The sequence below is a fragment of the Pongo abelii genome, chromosome 9, assembly GCF_028885655.2.
Source record: "Pongo abelii isolate AG06213 chromosome 9, NHGRI_mPonAbe1-v2.0_pri, whole genome shotgun sequence".
Classification (NCBI taxonomy): Eukaryota; Metazoa; Chordata; class Mammalia; order Primates; family Hominidae; genus Pongo; species Pongo abelii.
The window spans coordinates 98,778,822-98,801,934 of NC_071994.2; the positions used below are offsets into that span (position 1 = coordinate 98,778,822).

Consider the following 23,113-nt stretch of genomic DNA (forward strand, 5'->3'; position numbering starts at 1 on the left):
TAAGTTGTTGAGTGCCTGCTATGCATAGAAATATTTACTGCATGCTAGATACTGAAGACATAAGGTGAATTTAAAAATTTAATACCTGCCTTTAAGGAAGTCTAGGAAATACTACATAGCAGTTCTTGTGGTATTTTGTATCGCTTATTTAATAATCTTCATAATTTTACAAAAGCAGACATTAACTTCCCCAAGCGAACTATTACAGTAAGTGATAGATCCAAGATTTGAACTCAGCAACTGGGCTTCAGTGCAAGTACTTATTCCTACTATGCTTTATAAAATAAAACATAAATACTTTATAACCACATTTTTTAGAATAAAAGTTGATGCAGAGGGAGATACCAATCAAGATGATTAAGATGTTGATACATAGGATAGACAAGTTTTGATAAAGAAGTAAAACTTGAAATGTAATCCTTACACCATTTCTTCTTAATACCAACCCCACTTAACAGTGATACCTTTGGGGAAAAGTGGGATAACGAAAAACTTTAACTTTCTTCATACTATCTTTTCAGTATTTGAATTTTTTTATGGTATTACTTTACAACTTAAAAAACTAAAAAACTTAACCTAAAATGTCTCAATAAGTAGGATATACTTGGGAATTTGAGCTGCCTATTCACTCGAATATACATTTTCTGCTAATTAAATTTTTCTGCACCTGCTCTAAAGGATTTCCATTCTACATAGAAAAATGGGTACACTGGTGCTCCTTAGATTTCACATACTTCAGTTCTCTTTAGCAGAAACCACTTCCTACTCACGAACTCAGCAGAGAGCTAGCTAGCACCTTCAGCCTTGTGACAAAGATACTTCAGAATATATCCGGTCCAGATATATAGAAGGAAGCAATCAATATTATAGCATGTAAGATAAAGTATGACCCAAAAGAATGACTTCAGTTGAAATCTATCACAGAGTACATTCTTTTAGGGAAAAGTATACAGTAGAGATAGTATGGGGAAGGTCATGTTTCATATTTTACCTCTTTTCCTCTCTGTTGTTCACTATTACAGAGGAATGTTCCGAATAAGCAGCTGTATAAGTGGTCCAAAATGGTGATGAGAAAATACTCATTGAATTCAAATGCGGTAGGAAACTGCAAATCAAACATCACAAACACATAAATTAAGACATTCTTCAAGTATATTCATCCCTGTCATGGGTAGATCCTTTTGAGGTAGTATTTAAAATTAAGTTAAACATTCAAATCTATATTATTCCAAACCATTATGGCATTATTTGTATGGTTTTCTTTTCAAAAATTGTGTTATCACTTTTCTGACCATGATGTTTCTGTATCTGCTACATCTGCTAACCCTAAATTTGCAGGGTGAATTTTGACTTAGGCAATTCTGGCAACTCTAGGCATTCTCTGCCAAAAATGACCACAAACAACATTAAGATTCTTCAAATTTTCAACAACATAGTTGTTTTTCTTTTTTAAGGATTACACACAAAATGCCAATAATGTCTACAGAAAATGTCAGCAATACACAAAAGTAAACATCTAAGGCAGATAATTTACAAGTCAACCAACCTATTAAATATTTAGGTGGTGCAAAAGTAATTGCGGCTTTTGCCACTGAAATGGCAATTACTTTTGCACTGACCTAAACTTTTCAGGGACCATCCATCCCATCAAACCAGAGTCCCTTGTAAGCCACTATTTTGGCAGCATCTAACAAAAAGAAAATTCACTCTCTAACCCAAGCCAGGGGCTTGACTGGATGTCTTAGTTTTACACAACACAATTTTAGGGGACTAATCAAATGAAAAATTACGAAATTACGAACCCCTGAAAGTTAGAAGGTTTCGTTTAATCCATCCTATCTAATATTTCAGAATTATTTGGAAGCTTCTATGTAAGATTCTACCAATTATAGGGCTGTACGTGATAAGAAATTATATAAATATTTAGATTGCAGACTGTGAAAATACACATTGCTTCCAAGCTTTTACATCTTAGATCCCTTCCTTTATAGTGGAGGAAAACAGTATAAACAGCATGTAAATGGAACAGGGATGAAAACAAGTCTGCCTTGAAGTTTCCTACATTTTAGCAAGTATAGACAGGGTAACATGACAGATTTCCTAAACAAGAAAGGGCACTTACTAGGCCTTGATTTTTGTGGCTGTGAAGCTGAATGAAGCAGATGATCAAGCAGAAGATGACCAAGCATTTCCACAACAAAAAGCCAATTGTAAAAAACTTTTGTCAAATCCCATTTATTCGTTTAAAAAATAAATCCCACCTCCTATATTTTTCACACTCTTAACAGCCTTATTATTAGCGAAATATGAATGCATCCTGAATCACTAAATAGCAATCCCAAGGATCTAAGCCTGCGATTAGTTTTTCATCTTGGCAAAACTATTAGCTCGGCTATGAGAAGACAGCTTAATCAGTAGGCATTTCCTCACAAAGAAACTAAAATAGCAGGGCATTAACTGCAGCTATTGCTTTTAAAACCCTAAGCAGAAGAGAACTATTTTGTTTTCTTTACATGTTTGAAATCTAAAAGGCCCTTCAACAATTGCTTCCTGATCTCAGGGCTGAGGTGACAGAGAGGAGGATGGAAATAAGAGGAGAGGTATAGAATCTGGCTGTCATAATACAGTTAGTTCTGTTTTGACAAATGTGCTATTCAAGTCTCTGTACTAGTATTCAAGTATTTATAAAACTGTTAATTGCTAACAAACATTATGACTAGTTAATATGCTTTATATTCAGGAAGAAAATATACAGAGAAACACTAGGTGTATAAAATAAAGATGGCTATAAAGTATTTTAGGTTCTATCAAAAATACAGATTTAAACTGATTTTCTTTTATTTAGTGCCAGGCTCAAAATTAGGATTAAACTACTTTCAGATATACAGCATATAAAAAGTTAACAAAATTAAAATTACTAAGGAAGAAATGTATTATGATGTATTCTTCTCCCATCCAAGTGCTAACAAGGCCCGACCCTGCTTAGCTTCCAAAATCAGATGAGATGGGTGCATTCAGGGTGGTTGGCTGTAGATTATCATGTACTCTTCTTTGCAAGAAACTGGTAAATGTGCTTTTTTTCTAGCAAACATATCAGAACTGATACATTCAAACACATCGTTTCCTTCAAGGTATTCACCTTGGAAAGCAGTACACACAACCATCAACAATACCACAGTTTCAAAGAGCTTTCCTACTCCTTTGATGGCGAATTTGATTTCTGCCAAGAGTCAAAGGTTATTTAAAACTGAATATGGTAATAGTCAAAAGTGGGGTCCTAATGTTTTGGGTCAAACATCCAAAAAAGGATTGTAGGGACTTAGGTAGTTGATATACTGCCTCAAAGCCAATTCCAAAGGAAAAAGTCAAACCTAATCCAAGAAAGTATTAAACATTGCACCTCTCCTTCCTCCTACCTCCCAACACACCAAAGGTCTGATTTATAAACCAAAACTGAATTGTATACACCTTTTCAGTATATATGCTAAAATACTAGTCTCATCATATTGTAATCATAGCTACGAAAATGCTTCATTTAACCCAACAGTTTCTAAATAATTCACCCAAGTAGAAATGCTTATGGAGGCAAGGGACTATTAAATATATAATTGATGATTATTTCACCTGATTACCATTAATTTTCTTGTATTGAAATAAATAGTATTTTATTGAAGCTAAAAATATGCTCCTAAATAAATATGATCCAAAGCCAGGCAGAGCCAGCACTTGCCCTACTTTAAATTCATATGGCAATCTAAGTAAAAACAATTCAGACTTCCAGTTGTTTTGGGGTCTAATAAATGCTTGGGTAAATAATTATCTCCCAATGAACTGCATTCAACAGGGTTTCGAGATGGTTTGAGTCAGAATTAAATCATATTTTTAAGACAGTGACCCGTTGCCTCATTAATAAAGTGATCTCACAATAAACCAGGTGTTTCCTCAGTCCCCTCTGCTCTTTCCAAAAGATTAAATTCATTTATATTAATATTTCAAATAAATTTGTTAGAAGTTCTAAAAGCCATAATAGCTCTCTCTATGCCAAAAAATAAAAAGAACTGGATGTAATATGTGCCTCCCTTGTTATGCTTTCTATATAAACATTTTTCCCTTAAAATAAAAATTTTCAGAAGAAGCAGACTGAAATTTAAAAAAAAATTAACAGTTAAAGTTATTTAAAAGATTTTATTTTGCTTGCGGTACCTAGCTTATTTTTTCTCCACTCTTAGCAATATATAAATGTGCTTCTAGGTGAGTCTATTTAACACTATTTGTTCAAAACACAGGATAAAACCTCTTGGGAGTTATTATCAATGCTACTCATTGAAATACTAATAGAATCAAATTTTCAAGTGTTAATCTTTAACCTGATTCATAATGTGACAATAAATAATAGCTCTCACATGGACATGGAGATGTTACAGGAATTTCCATTTAATGATCTATAATAGGATTATCAGTGACCAAATCTTCCCACTCTGACAGGAAAACTGAAAGGAGATGTGTAAGAATAGATAGGCCAGATAAATTACCTGTCTTGTCATCTGCCAGACACAGTCAATAAATTGAAGAAAAACAGGCGATCTGTCTGCATCTGCATGGTTCTTATCTCCATGGCCAACTCTCTGAAGCAAAAAGAGTGAAATATATGAACTTCAGGGGATTTTTCATGTTTTGATGGAAATAATTTTTTAAAAAAACAATAATTGGTCAATAGTCTAAAAATTTTCAAAGTCGGGTGCTGTGGTTTACATCTGTAATCCCAACACTTTGGCAGGCTGTGGTGGAAGGATCACTTGGAGCCAGGAATTCGAGATGGGTCTGGGCAACATAGCAAGACCCCATCTCTACAAAAAATTTGTAAAAGCCAGGCATGGTGGCGTGCACCTGTAGTCCTAGCTATTCAGGAGGCTAAGGTGGGAGGCTGGCTTGCGCCCAAAAGTACAAGACTACAGTGAACTACAGTCACACCACTGCACTCCAGCCTGCATGACAAAGCAAGGCCCTGTCTCAAATACATAAAAATTTTCAGAAAGTCTTTTAAAGAGCATTGCAAACTAAGTAAAAAATCACCCATTATCCTGCCAAACAGAAATCTACTAACATTTTGATGTGCAAACTGCTCAGATATTTTCTGACACAAGTGCTTACAATATGAATTACTACTCTGTTTAATAAACCCAGATCCTAAAAGGTTGTTAATAAAAGATGGAAGCAGTCAGAACTCAGAGGCCAGATTTTTGTCCTGGAGATTTTAATTTCTCTCTGAGAAATAAGTTACATGGACACTGGCCTCAGAAAGCACCATTCTCTGTTAATATCTTGACCACTGAGTGAAGGGTACCCCATCCTATCTTAGCACTAATGTGTCTTCATCACGAGGAACCATATTAGCACACATCTTAGAAAACCTGTCAAAAATGCTTGACATCCACCCTCCAAGCATGTAGTCATCTACCTAGTTTCTCAGTTATTTCCTCTGAGGACCTTTGACTCAGTTAACTGAAAACAGAATCCTGCTCCTTACCCCAAAGCAGGAATTCTAAAAGTGTGGTCCACAAACATCCAAGGGCTGTGAGGTCAAAACTATTTCCATAATATTAAGACATTATTTACCTTTTTCAGTGTGTTGGCATTTGCACTAATGATGCAGAAGTTATGAAGGATAAAAATTCTGGTGCCTTTGCAGGCATCAAGCAGGGCAATGCTTATAATTAAAACTGCATTTGTACCCACTGTACTCTACCCTACCAGACACAGTTAAAGAAAGAAAAAAAGTCCATTTCTCTTATGCCAGTGTACTTAACAAGGCAGTAAAAATTACTAATTTTATTAAATCTCATCCCTTAAGTACACTTTTTTTAATGGCCTGTGTGACAAACGGGAAATATGTGTAACTCTTTGCTGCTGCATGTATTATGGTAGGAGATAGCACTTTCTCATCATTTTTACTTGAAAGAAAAATTAATGTATGCACTGTGGTTAGAAAGACTTAAAGACTTTTTTTTGAAAATGTACAATGTGAATTATCACTGAAAGGAAAACAGCTGACAATATTTGTTGTCAATGAAAAAATTCAAGCTTTTGAGTGAAAACTCAATTTTTGGTGAACTTTTGCCCACCATAATGAGCTTAAAAATACTTGAAGGCTTTTCTGACAAAATCAATGGTGATGACTAATAAGTGTGATTTTATGGTATTATATGATGAAATGCATTTATATTTGGAAGATCTGTGTAACTCAATAAGCCAGTATTTTCCAAATAACCAATATGTGATTTTACATAACCACACATGGGTAAAAGATCTATTCAAAATGGAAGTGAGACCAATGGAATTTAATGATAAAAAAATTCATTAACTTGATTTTGGATTCCATATAACAACTAATCTCTAAGAAACTACCATTTATCAAGTTCTGGCATAGTATCAAAGAAGAGTATCTACAATTCCCTGAAAAAGCTATTAAAATACTTTCTGCTTTTCCACTTACATATCTGTATATGGTTAGATTTTCTTCATATACTAAAACCAACAAAACATAACAGATTGAAGGTAAAAATAGATATAAAATTCAGCTATCTTCTATGAAGCCAAACTCATTAAATTTGCAAAAGTAAAACAATGCCAGTCTTTTCATTAAACTTTTTGTTTTGGAAAATATTATTTTTTTGTTTAAATATTTCTGTTAATATATAATAAGCTTATTTCCTAAATTAAGAAATATTTTTAAATTTTTTCAAATTTAAATTTCAATATGGCAAATATTGATAGATATAATTCACATAAAGTTCTCTGGGTAACAAGTTTGGGGAGTTAGGAAAAAAAAGTTCTATCCATAATTGTTAACAATGTAAAGGGGGTCCTGAAACCAAAAAGTTTGAGAATTATTACTCTACATTAACCTTGTGAGCAAATCCTCTTGACTGGGTGCCCTTTAATTGTCAAAATTCTATTTTCAGAATATAACTAGGTTAAAAAAAAACGGGGGGAGTAGGTAACCAGAGTTAGCAATTTAGGAATCCATAGCAACTTCAAACACCCCAAAATGTTTGATTTTGAACACATTTATATGAACATGTGCAGCTTTGGCTGACTAAAACTTGATTCTTTGAAGTACGAGTTTGTTTTAAATGGCCGTTTCATGATAAGTACATTGTGTAGAGAACAGCAAAAGGTGAGCCATCTGAATAAACACTCCAGGTACCCAATTTTATTTAACAGTTCAAGTTCAAAAAAGCAGACTAACTTTAAATGTCTGTCCTTTCAAGTTACAGTTAACCCTTGAACAACACGGTTAGAACTGCACAGGTCCACTTATATGCAGATCTGTTTCAGCCAAATGCAGGATGCGGAACCCACATACACAGAGGGCCGACTTTACGGTCCTGGCAGGGCCAGCTTCAGAACTTGAATATGTGTGGATTTTGGCCTGTTCATGGGATCTGGGAACCAAGCCCCCACATATACCAAGGGACAACTGTATAAACACTGCTAGTATACTCTGGTAACTACTGGATACTAAAGGTAAACATTACACACAGCATCTGGGTAAAGACCCTTCTAAAAGTTTTTCAATTATTTAGGAAAACGCCTGCCCAGAAACACCCGTGGACATCACTGAATGATATTGGATGTTTCCCATTGGAGATCACAGAAAAGACAGACACTTGACAAATAGCTAGCTCTGGCTCCAGACTAGTCATGTTAGGGATATCTTAATGCTTCCCAAAACAAGCAAAAACGTTTACCCCACTAAATGATCAATTTCAGATGAATATCTTATTTTAAAAAACACATTTTTTTCACATGCCTTGGCATGAATGCATGTGATATATCAAAAGTCAAGGTTCCTTACTTACTAGTTGAAATCGATGTCCAAAACTTAGCCATTCTTTCTCCACAAGGACTTCAAATCCTCGGGTGGTTCGATAGTATCCATCCAACATGAGCATGGCAAGGGAGGTGAGCTGAGCTGTGCGATCCCAACCATCACTGCAATGCACTATCACAGACGTCTTCCCTGACTCCACCTTGTCAGCAATCCTAAGAGCCCCTGCAAGAATAAGCTGGAAAACAGATTTTTTAATAAATTGTTTTTAAACAAGGTAAATACTTCCTTCTTCAAAATTTACTAATACAGCTTATGAGGGATCATTATTTCAATAACATGAGGAAAAACATTTGTCCCTTCCTAAGAAGAATTTTTTTAAATGGTAGAAGATTATAAATTTTGCTTTTAAAACTAGAAAAACCTCATAATTGCTGACTCCTATTAATTTGCCCAATGAAATAGCCAAATCAAAAGTACCTTTGGGTGCTACATAAATCATGGTGTAAGATTCTTCTTAGTAAAGTTCTAAAGAGATCTGTTTCTAAGAATCAAATATTCCATCATCTATTTAAATAAAAATAATTGATATGGCAATTGAAGCCTTTTTATGATTTAAAACAATGCTTAAACCAAATTGGGATAAGTACCTGAAAGCAATAATACTGGATCTCTTTTAAAATACTCTATAGCATTTACTGTATTGTTTTGACTAAAGATTTTTATGTCACAGAGCATACAGCAAGCACAGTATAAACTTTAGAGTGAGCTACTTTTCTGTAACACTATTCATGAAAATTCACAGATTAATATGTCAATCTGTTATTTAACTTCAGCTCTTATTTTTTTAAATATGCAGAAATCCTTTGCAAAATAACTTACCTTTTCTGAAATCGATCTTGAGTTAAAACTAAACATAATTAGATATAACCAAAAAGAAACACAAAAGTATGGTATCTTAAAAAAAAAAAAGACAATACAGCCCTATTTTTCTCTGCAATGGCCATATTGTATTATACTTGAAAAACAGTATAGTTCTACATACACAGATGAGAATGAAAGAAAACAGATTATTAAGCTTGGAAATATGATAACCTCCCCTTGATCACAGCTATAAGCATATTCTGGAAATGGGGTACTATGACAATCTTGACTATATATCAAGAGTCATTTGTAAGCCTGAAGTGCCTAGACCTCATTGTCCAATGATCCTAATTCATTATCTTAAATAAATTCCACCTATAATTCTAGTGCATATACAAAGTTCAGAATCACTAACCCGAAGGCTTAGTTAAGATTGATCAGGAAGAGTTATCCAAAGTAGTAACTGTTCATTCATTCATTAAATAAACATTTATGGAGTCCCTTACTAGAAGGCAGATATTGCTGTAGGCACGGGCCATACAGCAGGGAACAAAGTTCCTGCTTACTGAAGGTTACATTCTATTTGGGCGAGGCCCACCAGTCACAAATAAACAAGGGAATATACAGTATACCAGATGGCAATAAGTGAAAACGCTCCATAGAAGTTATAGGGAATGCTGGTAGAACTCTTATTTTGTAAAGAGGCTGGGAAAGGCCTCTCTCAGAAAGGTGATATTTGAGCAGAGACCAGAAGAGAGTGATTGAGTAAATAAACTTTCTTTGTGTGATAAGGATTGGGGGAGAATAAAGTAGTTTAGCCCATGTCTTATACCTCTAGGGAAATTTGATTTTGTCATAGCCAGCCTTTTAGAGACCATGTTGAAACTGCAAATTAAATATCTGGAGTTTTCAGAATCAAACACAGCAATTTATGTTAGTTCCAAATCAAGCCTAAGGCTGTATATTTACACATCACATAATTTAATAAATGGGCCACATGAACATGCTCTCTGAGTAGTGTTTATACTTTATGATTTTCAAGCTTCTAAGCTTCTCAAAGGGAAACAATAGTAAAAATGGTCTATTTAAAATTCTTATTCAGTTTGGTTTTCTCTTCAATTCTGTCTGAACTTCAGAGATTTTAATGTGAGTAGAAGTATCCTCCTTCTTAACATGAAAGACTGCATTTCCCATTACCTCATAATATTTATATATGTGGTTACATAAGTCTATATTTTGGTGAGTTATGTTACTGACAGACCATATCTGAAAATATAACTATATTAAATTAGCATGTTAGGTAAATTAGCACTGACATGTGCTCTGCGAATGACTTAGCACTCAGTGTGGCTCATGGAACCACTCCACCTCATTTCCCTGATCAGAATGGTTTTAACTTCACAAATCATACAACTAATATTTATTGGGTACCTATTCACATGGATAGTGCTGCCCTAGCTCCTGAGAGGACAAAAAATATATATAGGATTTATCCGGTCTTGGTCTCCATAAATTAGCAATATACATTGGTTGACACACAAAAGCAAACAAAGTACAGACTAGTTCCTGATTAGATGGAAAGACAGGGTAAAGAGTTCAGAGAAAATGGAAAAGGATGCAATCTGGGAAGACTTTATGGAAGAAATGAAATATGAACTGGAATCTGAAGGATGGTTCGAATTCAGATAGGATGGGAGAGGGGGAACAAAAGAAGTATAACATAACCAAATGCACAATATAAAAAACCAATTCATTCAAACATTAAAATAAGGTAGTAGTTCCAAGTATCAAAGCATTTACCCATTTTTCATTGTTTAGAAAGGTACCTTCATGTTGATTTCAATTATAAGTAAAAAGCTAATATAAACAAAGGGGTAGAGAGAGTCTTTGTTTGGGATATAGTAACACACACCCACCTTAATATGTTCTAGCCAATGAGTAGATTCCAAGTTAGACAACCAGTGAGTTTCCTCAATGTTGGGGTACACAATCTCCTTAAGTTTTCGTAATGATTCTCTCATAACATGAATATTGTGGATATCCAGAAAAACTAGTTCAGCATTTTGATAGGCATCTTCACTTTCATAACCTCCACCCTTTGCCTGGAAAAAAGCACATATCATGGAAAATCATAAATGAATGCACATCTGTAAACAAGTGACATAAAATATCCAATAGCATAAAAGATGATACATATTACTGGAGACCAGGAAAACTCCACAGGAAAATGTGGATGGCTCAGGACAACTTATTTAGCACAACCACTCGCTTCCTCATGTTCTTCTTTACAAAATGAATATATACGTACTCTGACTTGCTCATGTGGCCATTATTAAAATTAAATATGAAACACATAGGAAGGTATTTAAACACTGTAAAGCACTAAATTTTCCCAGCCCATATGCCAAGTCCTACCCAAACATAATTTCTTACAGAAGACTTCCTTTCATATATACTGAAATTACCAGACTGTAAGTTTCATGTGCTGAGACCACATGTCTGGTTCACCTATGCTTCTTCACCTCCCTGCCTCTTCACCTCCCTGCCTCTTCACCTCATTTTAATCTTCCTATCTGAGAAATAAACTCTTTGCTATCAAAATGACCTGCTTCTTTTTTAACCATGGAATTCTCTTTAAATAAAAAGACAGAACAAGGATAAAAGCACAGAATGCTATCATCATCAATGTTCTCAAAGACTTAAATCTACATCTACGAATAGAATGAGAAAATATTTGGTGTTCAAAATAAGATATGGCTAGAAAGAAGAACCTTATTTTTCTGGACTTAATCTTTTTATATTTCATGAATAAAATATTCTATCTCCTACCTAACTCGTGTAAAATCATACTTCTTAGAGCCCTAATAGAAACAAATCAGGAAAATACTGGAGCAGTAAATTATATAAAATTAAGTGATCATATGACCCACACCTCTGAAAACAACAAAACCCACCAACTCATAACCAGCAACAAATTACTGAAAGAACAGAAGTTCAGCTTCCTTTCTGACACTGAGAGTCTGGGAAATCGTTTGGCACAATTATAGAATTAACAGTGTTTCAATGGATACCTGTTAAGGATTACTTCTGAAGAGTGGGAATAAGACAGGAACTTTCAATTCAAATTTGTTGCAACATTCTAGAAAGACAGCAGTGGTAACAACTATACAGAACCTGTCGCAGAAACACATAGAATGAAAATGCCCTGCAGTCAGGTAGTGGCATGGTTGTACAACTTTGTGAATATACTAAAAGCACTGAAATGTACACTTGAAAAGATGAGCGCTTTTCAGTAATGGTACCTGCTGCTGTAGTTATGTCTTCTCTCTCCTTCCCTCCTTCTATAGATTTGGTCAACTGAACCAAAATTTCTATTTCCACAATGCTAATATTTATTCTGCTGGAACAATCAGCTATAGCTAACGGCCAATTCTTCAGTCTGAATAACTTGTTCAGGTGGAGGATGGTCAGAAGAGGGCACCACTAGTCACTGAGAACACTAGTTCGCTATTCCTAGAGCAGTACTATACAGGGACTTCAGTGAGTCATAAGCTCAGTTAGTTGTCAACTTTGGAGAAGTGGGAAGCTAAGAATAACTGAACACCTAGTTATTATGTAAGTAAGCAAAAGTTTATGCATTATTTTTTATTAAATGATTTTTGCTCCCAAAACAATGCTGTTAACTATTATTATTCTCATTTTTACCAATAAACAAATTGAGTTCTAAAGAGGTTAAATAACTAACTCAAAATCACACCATCAAGTTGAAGAGCCAAGACTAGAACCTATATCTTTACTACTGTAGAGCCTGAGCTCTTTTTACTACACTGTGGCCCTGCCAAACTCAGCTGATCCATGAAACCATAATTATAATTACTAAGAGACCATCTGACCTTGTTGGCAACAGCATTAACACTTGGCCGGGCATCAAATATAAAGATTTTGTGAGATTGGGCATTGGAATCCATGATAGCTTGAAGGTATTTTTCATCTTCTTTGCTTCGCTTTCCACTCACTCCAACCATGGGCTGGCTACACCGAGTGATTGTGGCTTGACTTTCAGGATGAATCCATGATAACACCTTAATGAGGAAAAAATGGTAACACACCTTTTACATACTTCTCTGTTTATAATTCTCAAAAACAGTACTCAATAAAGCTCTGCTTTCTAATTGGATCCAAAGCCTGGCCATGAAAGGACATCTGGGGCTGCTAGGAAAAATCATCACCTTTCTTTGAAGCCAATTCTGGCATGTGGAAAACTTGGTCTAATTCTTTAGTCAGATACTGATTTAGGAAAGTCTTTGATTATTGGGAAATGTTATCTCCTGAAAAAAATACTGTGAAACAGGGCTAAGTAAACCCCACTTAATATATTAGTAAAACTGCTCAGTTCTAAAAGCCTTTACAATCTATGAATTTTGTACCTAAAATTATTTAAGCTCATCTTTCTAAGAGCCAGTTATAAATTTGTAAGGTGTTCTTCTTTCTAGGACTTAAAAAAAAAAAAAAGAACATTTATCACCATGACTAAAGAATATACAATAAGATAAATAGTGACTAATACACAGAGCAAACTTTGTTTTTCAGTAAAGAATCATGCAATTCTGTGCAGTTATCTAATACCCATATCACACTCTCCGGAAGCCCCTTTAAGTCTTTCTTCCAGTTTTAACTTTACTAAATAAATCAATCTCCAATATCCCCACGAAAGACCTGCTGCTGTAGCTATTTATATCCTGAATCCATTCTCCCACTTATTAATCTCAGCATTATGTTGAGTAAAAAAGCACTTGCAAAGGCTCATCCAAACTTCCTACTTACTGGGATACGGCCTCTTGATCTGAAGGATGCCACTCTCTTTAATTCTTCATCAGGAATATTTGCTGGCACAACCAGGAGGGCAGGGTATGTATCACAAAGTTCATATCGTTCATTTATCTTTGTTATTCTCCAGCTTTCATTTGGAATTCCCTACATGTGAAATGAAACATAAGACAAATTACTATGTAACTAAAATATTAAACGACACCAGGACAGAAGCCATCCTGTTCAATCTCTCTGACCTCTACTATCCATCTCCTAAAGTGTTGGGATAGTTGTTGTCAGCCTGTGGTATCAGGCTTTTAGGATTAGATATTCTAATGTAGGGATACGTATTCATTTGTGGAACCCAATTTGATGTTAATATAACAGACATTAATTCACTAAATATTGAGTGTGGGGCTGTGCTAAGCATATTCAGGAGGAGGAAGGAAACAGTAAGACTTCAAATGTTCCTATTTTTTTTTTTTTTTGAGACGGAGTCTCTCTCTGTCGCCCCGGCTGGAGTGCAATGGTGCGATCTCAGCGCACTGCAACCTCCGCTTCCCGGGTTCAAGTGAATCTCCTGCCTCAACCTCCTGAGTAGCTGGGACTACAGGCGTACACCACCATGCTGGGCTAATTTTTGTATTTTTTAGTAGAGACGGGGTTGGCCAGGATGGTCTCAATCTCCTGACCTCGTGATCCACCTACTTTGGCCTCCCAAAGTGCTGGGATTATAGGCGTGAGCCACCACACCTGGCCAAATGTTCCTATTCTTTTTTTTGGAGACAGAGTTTCGCTCTTGTTGCCCAGGCTGGAGTGCAATGGCGCGATCTTGGCTCACTGCAACCTCTGCCTCCCAGGTTCAAGCGATTCTCCTGCCTCAGCCTCCCGAGTAGCTGGGATTACAGGCATGCGCCACCATGCCCAGCTAATTTTGTATTTTTAGTAGAGACGGGGTTTCACCATGTTGGTCAGGCTGGTTGCGAACTCCTGACCTCAGGTGATCCGCCTGCCTCGGCCTCCCAAAGTGCAGGGTCTCATTCAGTTTGACTGGATGATTGACTTTGTTGCCATTCATCTATACAAAGAAATATCAGAAGTCAGGCACCAAGTGTCCACCAGAGTGCTACATACACAGCTATCACTTACATACATAAAGTACATTTTTCACTCAGGTATTATAGTACTAATGGATGTTGCTAATCTAAAATATATTAGAAAAGTAAGGGAGGAATGGAAGGCAAAATGACAACACGCAACAGGCAAGAAAAATGCTTCAAACAATTTTTTAAAAACATATCAACTACTGAGCTCTCGTGCTCCTTCAATATCTGCTATTTTATAAATAGTGTACTACTTCACATATAGGATTATCTAATAAGACAACTGAAATTTTCCATCCTTCACTGTATACAAAATTAAGCTATTAAATGGTTGCACTTAAGAAAATCTATCTTAAATTTTATGATCTCTGAAAATTCTTATATCAAACAGAAAAAGACAGAATTGAAAGTGAAAAATACATTTACTGAGCATCTACTATGTGTAGGCACTTTGCCAGCCTCTTTACACCCAAACACACAGATATATTTTACTGTACTCAGGTTTCATTAACTTCATTTCATAGACAAAGAAACTATGGCACAGTTTGTAATTTGGCCAAAGCTATACATTAGGAAGTAGTAGAGAATTCCATGAGCATTCCAAATCTATCCTTTTTATATAAAAGTACATTATTCCTCAAGAAAAATTTACTATCGTAGTTCACTGAGTTGTTGTAAAAATCTCAAAGAGCAGAATGTACTCTCCTTTAAAGAAGTATTTCTCAAGCTGTTGCCAAACACCCAGAAGGATGTTAAGAAAGAAAATTCCCTTCCAGCAAACTCTCAATAGCGCTTCTATTTATCCCTAACTGTTCTTTCATTAGTACCTTACATCTTGTTTACCCCATATAATTAGCCTGGTCCCATCTTGCTCCCTGTGGTCTACATCTTTCCCTCCCTCCTGATTTCCTTGACTTCAGATAGTCTGGACAACTTCAAGATGAAAGTTAAACCCTGCACCAGGCTGCTCATTAACTTTATACAGATTTTTACCCATGACTTATTTCCAGAAGTAAAAGTCTTAATTAGAGGTTTTTAACAAAATATTCACGTGCTGGCTGGGCAAGGTGGCTCACGCCTGTAATCCCAGCACTTTGGGAGGCAGAGGCGGGCAGATCACTAGAAGTCAGGAGTTCAAGACCAGCCTGGCCAACATGGATGAAACCCCCTTTCTATTCTACAAAACTTAGCTGGGAATGGTGACTCATGCCTGTAATCCCAGCTACTTGGGAAGCTGAGGCAGGAGAATTGCTTGAACCCAGGAGGTGAAGGTTGCAGTGAGCTAAGATCGTGCCACTGCACTCCAGCCTGGGTGACAGAGTGAGATTCTAAAAATTTATATATATAATATATATATATACACAATTCACTGTACTTTTTATTATAGCACGTGAAAAAATATATATATTTCATATTTTTATATATGAATATGTATACTTATATGTATTTTTTCACATGCTGTACTAAAAAGTACAGTCAATTGACAAGTTTAAAGAGATGGTATTCAACCAAGAAACCTGGTTATCACCTTTAACTCCTCCCCCTCCCTTATCCCTTACATCCAGTCAGTGACCAATTTCTATGACTTTTCCTCCAGAAATACCAGAAGTTTGCTCACTTTTTTCAATTCTTACCACCACTTCCCTAATTCAGGCCATTATCACTTCTCTCCTGTCCCTCTATAATCCATTCTCTACACTGCCTCCAGAGTAATCTTTTAAGATGCAAAAGGGATTATGTCATTCCTCTGCTTAAAATCAATGGCTATCTATTGCTTTTCATATAAAGTATGAAGTCCTTTACCAGACTTAGCAAAGCCCTCTACAATCCTGCTTTCTCCAGCTCTCTCCCTTGCCACTGTATGCTCTGGTCTAGTCTATATCAAACGTCTTTCAGCTCCCAGATGGCCTCATGTTCTCTCCCTACAGTACTTGCTCTATCAGACTATTCATTACATTATATTGTAATTGTTAATCTATTTGTTTGAATGCTCCATTGAACACAAACTCTTCGGGAACCTGGACTTTATCATTTTGTTTCATATTTTAGCCACTAGTATTGAGAAGGTATTATATGAATTTGATAAATGCATGAATGAATAAATCAGTGAACCATAGGACGTTTCCATATGAAGCAAAATTAGTTTCTGAAGTTTTCTTAGAAAACATGGAGTCAGAGCTAAAGGTCAGATCACTTGAGAAGTATACATCAGAGAGCCTAATGTACCATCCCCCAACCCAGAAAGGTACTCCCATCTCTCTCCCACCCCACTTCCCATATCCTTGTAAAAACACTACCAGTAGAACCACTGTTCTCATGAGGAATGTCACATTATTCAGGTAAGTAGCAGGGTGGGGTAGGAATGAGAACCACTGACTTAGATTACCTTCATGGCTATTGTCCTCCTCATTCTTAGATAAGCCGATACACCTATCTTCATTAAAAACTGCCTTTCAAGCAGAAAACTGGAATTGGCTAGCCCTCAGACACTCTCTTTGTAGACTACTAAAAATATACTGACAATTATTGATCTTTGGTATATATCTACTCTGCAAGCAAAATCACTGCCCTTCAGTATCCACTTGTCAGGGTCAAGTTATTATACAAAGAAACTGAAAGGACTATGGCTTTCTTAGTTACTTACATTCCAGTTCTAAGGATAAATTCTGTTTCCCTTGACTGAAGTGACTGTTTTCCAAGTTTGTTAAGTAATGCATGTAACTTATGTTGGGTATTTCTGCAGGAGACCGTGCTCGTTATCTTTTTTGTTCGTTTCATGAGATAAGGTCTCTGCACTCTTCACCAGGCTGGACTGCAGTGGTGCAATCACAGCTCACTGCAGCCTCAACCTCCAGGGCTCAAGCAATCCTCCCACATCAGCCTCCAGAGTAGCTAGGACTTCAGGCATGCACCACCATGCCTGGCTAATTTTTGTATTTTTTGTAGAGATAGGGTTTCACTATGTTGCCCAGGCTGGTGTCGAACTCCTGAGCTCAAGCAATCCTCCCACCTTGGCTTCTCAAAGTGCTGGGGTCACAGGTGTGAACCACTGCACTGGACTGCTCATTATCTTTATACAGATTTTTACCCATGACTTGATATTTTTCCTTTTTTTTTTTTTTTTTTTTTGAGACAGGGTCTCACTCTGTCACCCAGGCTGGAGTGCAGTGGCACGCTCAGGGCTCACTGCAGCCTCGAGCTCCAGGGCTCCATCAATCCTCCTGCCTCAACCCCCCTGGATAGCTGTGACTACAAGCATGTGTCACCACACCTGGCTAATTTTTGTATTTTTGGTAGAGACAGGGTTTCACCATGTTGCCCAGGCTTGTCTTGAACTCCTGGGCTCGAGCAATCCTCCCGCCTCGGCCTCCCAAAGTGCTGGGATTACAGGTGTGAGCCACTGTGCCCAGACTGATGACTTGATTTTTCTTGGCCTTATCCACAAACTCCATAGTCCTGTCTATAATCACTACATACTGTATATGTCCTTCAAGAGTAAATTAAAGAAACATTCTCCTATATGACAAACCTAAACGGTTATTAATAGCTTTGCCCATTTTTATTTTATTTATTTACTTATTTTTTGGGACATGGCATCTCACTATTGCCCAAGCTTGAGTGCAGTGGCACATTCACAGCTCACCGCAGCCTTGATCTCCTGGGCTCAGGTGGTCCTCCCACCTCAACCTCCCAAGTAACTGGGACTACAGGTGCACACCACACCTGGCTAATTTTTATTTTTTGTATAGATGGGGTTTCACTATGTTGCCCACGCTGGTCTCAAACTCCTGGGCTCAAGCGATCTGCCTGCCTCGGCCTCCCAAAGTGCTGGGATTACAGGCGTGAGCCACTGCGCCCAGCCTTTGCCCATTTTTGAAGAGATATAGTCTAATTTCTTTTAACACTATTAAGTGTAGATCTATTGAATGAATGTAGCTTTCATTTTTTTAGTGGCAGCACATGATAAAGCCAGTCATGATATCTGTTTTTCAGAGCCTCACAATGTAATAAATATAATCATCATCATTTGGATAGATTTTTACAGTTTACAAAGTGCCTTTCTATATGTTACTAATCCTTCAAACATCCCATAATGTGGTATCTATCACCAAGTAAAAAATGAAGGCACTGTGCCATAAATGATTCATTCAAGAGCCTACATCTGAGTGTGAGAGTAAGAACTAGAGCTAAAATTCAAAACTAAGTCTTCTAAATGTGCTAGAATTAGAGTGTGGTGGTAACTGCACAATTTCGTGAATATGTTAAAAAGCAGTGGACTGTATATACTTTAAAACAGTAAATTTTATGGTATGTGAGTTATATCTCAATTTAAAAAAAAGAAAGGTCTACATGTTTGAAGATGGTACCATCTCCAAAATATATTAATGAAGAAAGAAAAGCACAGAAGAGTGTGCATGGCATGCTACCATATGCTTAAAAAAACAATACCCACACATACGTACACAAGCTTTGTAGACATGAAACGTTTGAAAAAAATACTCAGGAAACCAATAATATCATTTCCTAAAGGGAGGGGAACTGAAATGGCTAGGGGCACACAGGGTTGTCCTGGAAGGAAAACCTACCTTTCGGTATACCCTGCTGGACCTTTTGAATTTTGTACAGAATGCAAGTATTACCACTTCCTTTTTTTTTTTTTTTTTTTTTTTAATTTAAAGGGGAGGAGTGAATAATCTGATGCTTTATCATTAGTCCTTAATTTTAAGAGATCATCTTCATTTTCTTCTGTAATAAACTTAAAATATATCCAAGAAAAAAATCTTAAAACTACAGCTTCTAACTACAAATACAGTGTCCTCTCCATTAGACCTTTTAGTTGACTCAGACAGTTTCTCACTCTGCAAAAAAAAAAAAAAAACCAACAAATTCATCTAGTAAGTCAAAGACCATAAAGCATCCATACCATTTTATGTAGAAGCCAATGCTCTATTCTCACTGCCACAATTCCTAATCTCATAATTCTCTTTCTGTATGGGTATAGTTGTTCATTTACACTTCAACTTATTTTTTCTTTTCAGTAATAATTTACCTCTTTTCTTTAGACACAGTTACCTCATCTGCTTTCCAAAGTTCTACACTGAATGCTCCTGGGACAGCAATTTCTTCCCAGATTCCCAAGGAGTAGTCCTCATTTTTATAATTTCTAAAGACACTTGCTAGACTTTTTGGTTGCTTAGTCATCTTCTTCTGACACTGGATTTTTGAGTTAGCATGAATCTCCTAACATGTTTCTTGTATACTCTTGGCTTTTAGTTGATTCCCACTTATTTTGTATTCTATTTCATATTTTGCCAATTAACTTTATAACTGAATGAGGAAATTTCAACTTCACTTTCCACATGTAAGTGTGGTAACAAACCCCACTTCAAGTCATTTAGATATCTTTAGCTCTCTGGTGGTGGTTCTTTACCTCTACCTGGCTTTGTAAAACAAAACCACAATAAATTAGAAATGTTATAATTAAAATGCTGTGTTTGAAATTTAAATACAAAAGTAAAAGCTCAAGAATTTTCATATTTGAATTCTAGAATATTCTAGATAACACATCTAACGATTACCAAGAAATAATCAATATGTCTTAAATTCTCAAGAAAGCATAGTGGACAGGAGGAAAGTTAAAAATAAAGAAAAGACTATTTTAGGTGGTGCTTAAGTAATGCAGTATAGAGACTCTTTGGGAAGTGGTATACTGAAGGAAGAATAGGAAGAATGATATACTAAAACAGATTTCAAGATTGAATTCTGCTTTGATCTCTTAATGTGGCGAATTACTGTGGTATGAGATATGCTGGTTTTCGTACATGGTTCCACCCAGTTTTCTTTGTAATGAAAAGAATACAAAATACTAAAATTGAAAGAAAAGAAAGTACATACCTGCCTTCTATACTCTAAAAGAGGGTCATATAGCTTCCACCCATTTTCAGGGAATACTTCTTTGTATTCAAAAGCAAAAAGAGGCTACAAAAAAGTAAACAATGGTAAGAGCTAAAAAAGATATTCACAAAGGTAATGAATCAGAAATGTATCCATATATCCAAAGTTTTCATTTATCTGCAAGAACATTTTATGTATTAGCATCCTTTTTTGTATTATAGTTTTTGTTTTATCATTTTGAAAATCTATTTTTTTTACATATTTTTAAGCATACAAAAAAGCAAAGACACTTGCCAACAAAACTTATCAAATACTAACATATCATTATATTTCCTTCAGATTATCCTTGGTAGCCTTTGTAGGTTTACTTTCAAATAAAGACATTACATTTAAAAACAACTATGATGCCAAAAAAATTTGAACTGGAGTCATAAGACCAACGTTGATTCCAAATGGTACTCCTACTAACTGTGCCCTTGAGTTAACTGCTTGCCTGATGTTGCTTTCATCGCTAAACAGGGATAAATAATATCTACCACCATAGGCTACATAGAAGTGAAGTGATATAAACGTGGGAGTCTAACACTGTCTATAGCACATAGTGGGAACTCAGGGTTTGCCTACCCTTACCTCCCTCCCAAATTGCTAGTCTTAACTGGCTCCCAATTAAAAAGGAGATTTCAAATCCTAATGAAGACAACAGGTAACTTTTCATCATGGAAACACCCTGAATAGCAAGATCATATAATCATAAAATGTTAGTGCTGGAATGGACCTCAGAAATCAGCTAGTCCAGCTTCCTTTATTTCATACCTAAAGAAATTGATCCAAGAGACTAGGTTACATTACACTTACACTATACATCTGGTTAAATGTCAAAGCAGGGATGTAAATGTAGAGATTCTAGACAGCCTAGACAAGTTTCTTTATACTACGTCAATAATTATAGCACAAATTTTCCAAAGACAGGAAATATTTTACCAGGTTATTAGAGACAGGAAATGCATATTTCATTAGATTCTCAAATATGGATCTTCTTGTCCGCCCCTCAGGTTTATGAGCAAATCGTAAATTCCTAATATCCTAGAAAAGATTTAGGAACCAAGTTAATAATTGTTCACTACTTACTTAAATGAATAAATAAGGTTACTTGGAACTATCTTGTAAAATGTTAAGATCTGTGAATGTGGGATACAAAAATAAATCAGACATCAGCTCCTGGAGACAGGGAAATTATACTGGTTTATTGGGAAAAACTGAAAGAAACACAAGGTACTCTACCACAAAGCAGAATTCAGAGGGCAGGAAATTTACCTATGCTTATGGACTCAAAACAGGCCAGTGAAAGAGGTAGTATTTGATGTAACCACTGGAGATTAACGATATTACATCTGAAGATTAATATTATGACTGATACAAACTATCAGCATATGTGATTTCCCTGTGAAAGCCCATTTTCTGTCATAAATTTATTAATAAAACCTGATTAGTAGTTGCTACATTTCATATGTGCCTTCAGTTCATTATATCTGGTGATTATTTTCCTACTAACTATCCCTTCCCAGGGTTCATTTGCATTGGACCTTCTCTTCCTAAGTCCCCTGCTACTAGACTTGATAGAACTAAACCCTGCCTGAAAGTCTTCCTTCCTTCACTCCATAACCACATTCTTCCACCATCTACTGACACATAAACTCTGAATAGTTTAGTTTATATTATCCAGGCTCTACAGCAAGGTCTAAAGACCAAGGTTCCCTTCCATTTGTCCCTAAGCAGTTTTCTATGCTCAGGCTGAATGCAATTATTCATGTTCTGGTTTACTGGTATCTTAATAGCACTTAGAAAAAAACTGGGTATTAAGATAATTTCAAGGGCCAGGCACAGTGGCTTATGCCTGTAATTCCGACACTTTGGGTGGACAAAGCAAGAGGGACACTTGAGGTGTTCTACTTCTAAAACAGTGGTGGGGAAAAATTGGTATTGTAGACTTTTCCTGTGTTCTTATCTACTGGCATTCTTTAAATGCACTGATTGATACTTGAATGAAACATAAATTGTTACAAGTTCAAGGCCAGCCTGGGCAACATAGCGAGACCTTGTCTCTACAAAAAATTTAAAAAAATAAATAAATTTATAAGAAAAGAATAACTTTAAGACTGATCATTTTATTTAAATGTTTTTACCTAGGCAGAATTCAAAATAGCTTTATTATGCCTCATTTTGTAGAACCGCACACAAAGCCACTCCACTACAATGTACCCACAATACGTAAGTAAGTCAGTATATGATCCAAAACTAGAATGCTGGCTTTACTATCTTTTAAAATAAACAGGTGCAGGAACCTAAGCTGATATCTTGTTTTCCCTCAGTAAATATCTTTATAACTAGGAGAGATACTCAGAATCATTCTGTTAACCACAGAGTTCTCTGAAAGTACCATGTCAGGGGCCCTACAAATATTTGTGTTTATTGATAATGATCCTGTTCCATGGAAAAAAAATACATTTAAAATGATTAAGATTCAAAATTATCTTCTTTCACATCCTCTTATATTCTATGCACTACTTACTCTTAAACTACAGAAAAGTGATCAGGAAACAGTGTACTTGAT

The 23,113-nt window shown here is 35.9% G+C and overlaps 1 protein-coding gene across 9 annotated transcripts in view; it reads right to left on the bottom strand.

The window, feature by feature from the left end:
• Positions 1–23,113, bottom strand: part of MTMR2 (myotubularin related protein 2) — a 94,514-nt gene that overhangs the window by 4,239 nt on the left and 67,162 nt on the right. For all 9 annotated transcript variants that reach the window (NM_001133737.1, XM_024254644.2, XM_024254650.2 and 6 more), the window contains 8 exon segments: positions 992–1,105; positions 4,533–4,625; positions 7,863–8,069; positions 10,612–10,797; positions 12,589–12,777; positions 13,520–13,669; positions 20,503–20,586; positions 21,484–21,585. In NM_001133737.1, coding sequence (NP_001127209.1) covers positions 992–1,105; positions 4,533–4,625; positions 7,863–8,069; positions 10,612–10,797; positions 12,589–12,777; positions 13,520–13,669; positions 20,503–20,586; positions 21,484–21,585 — 1,125 coding nt within the window.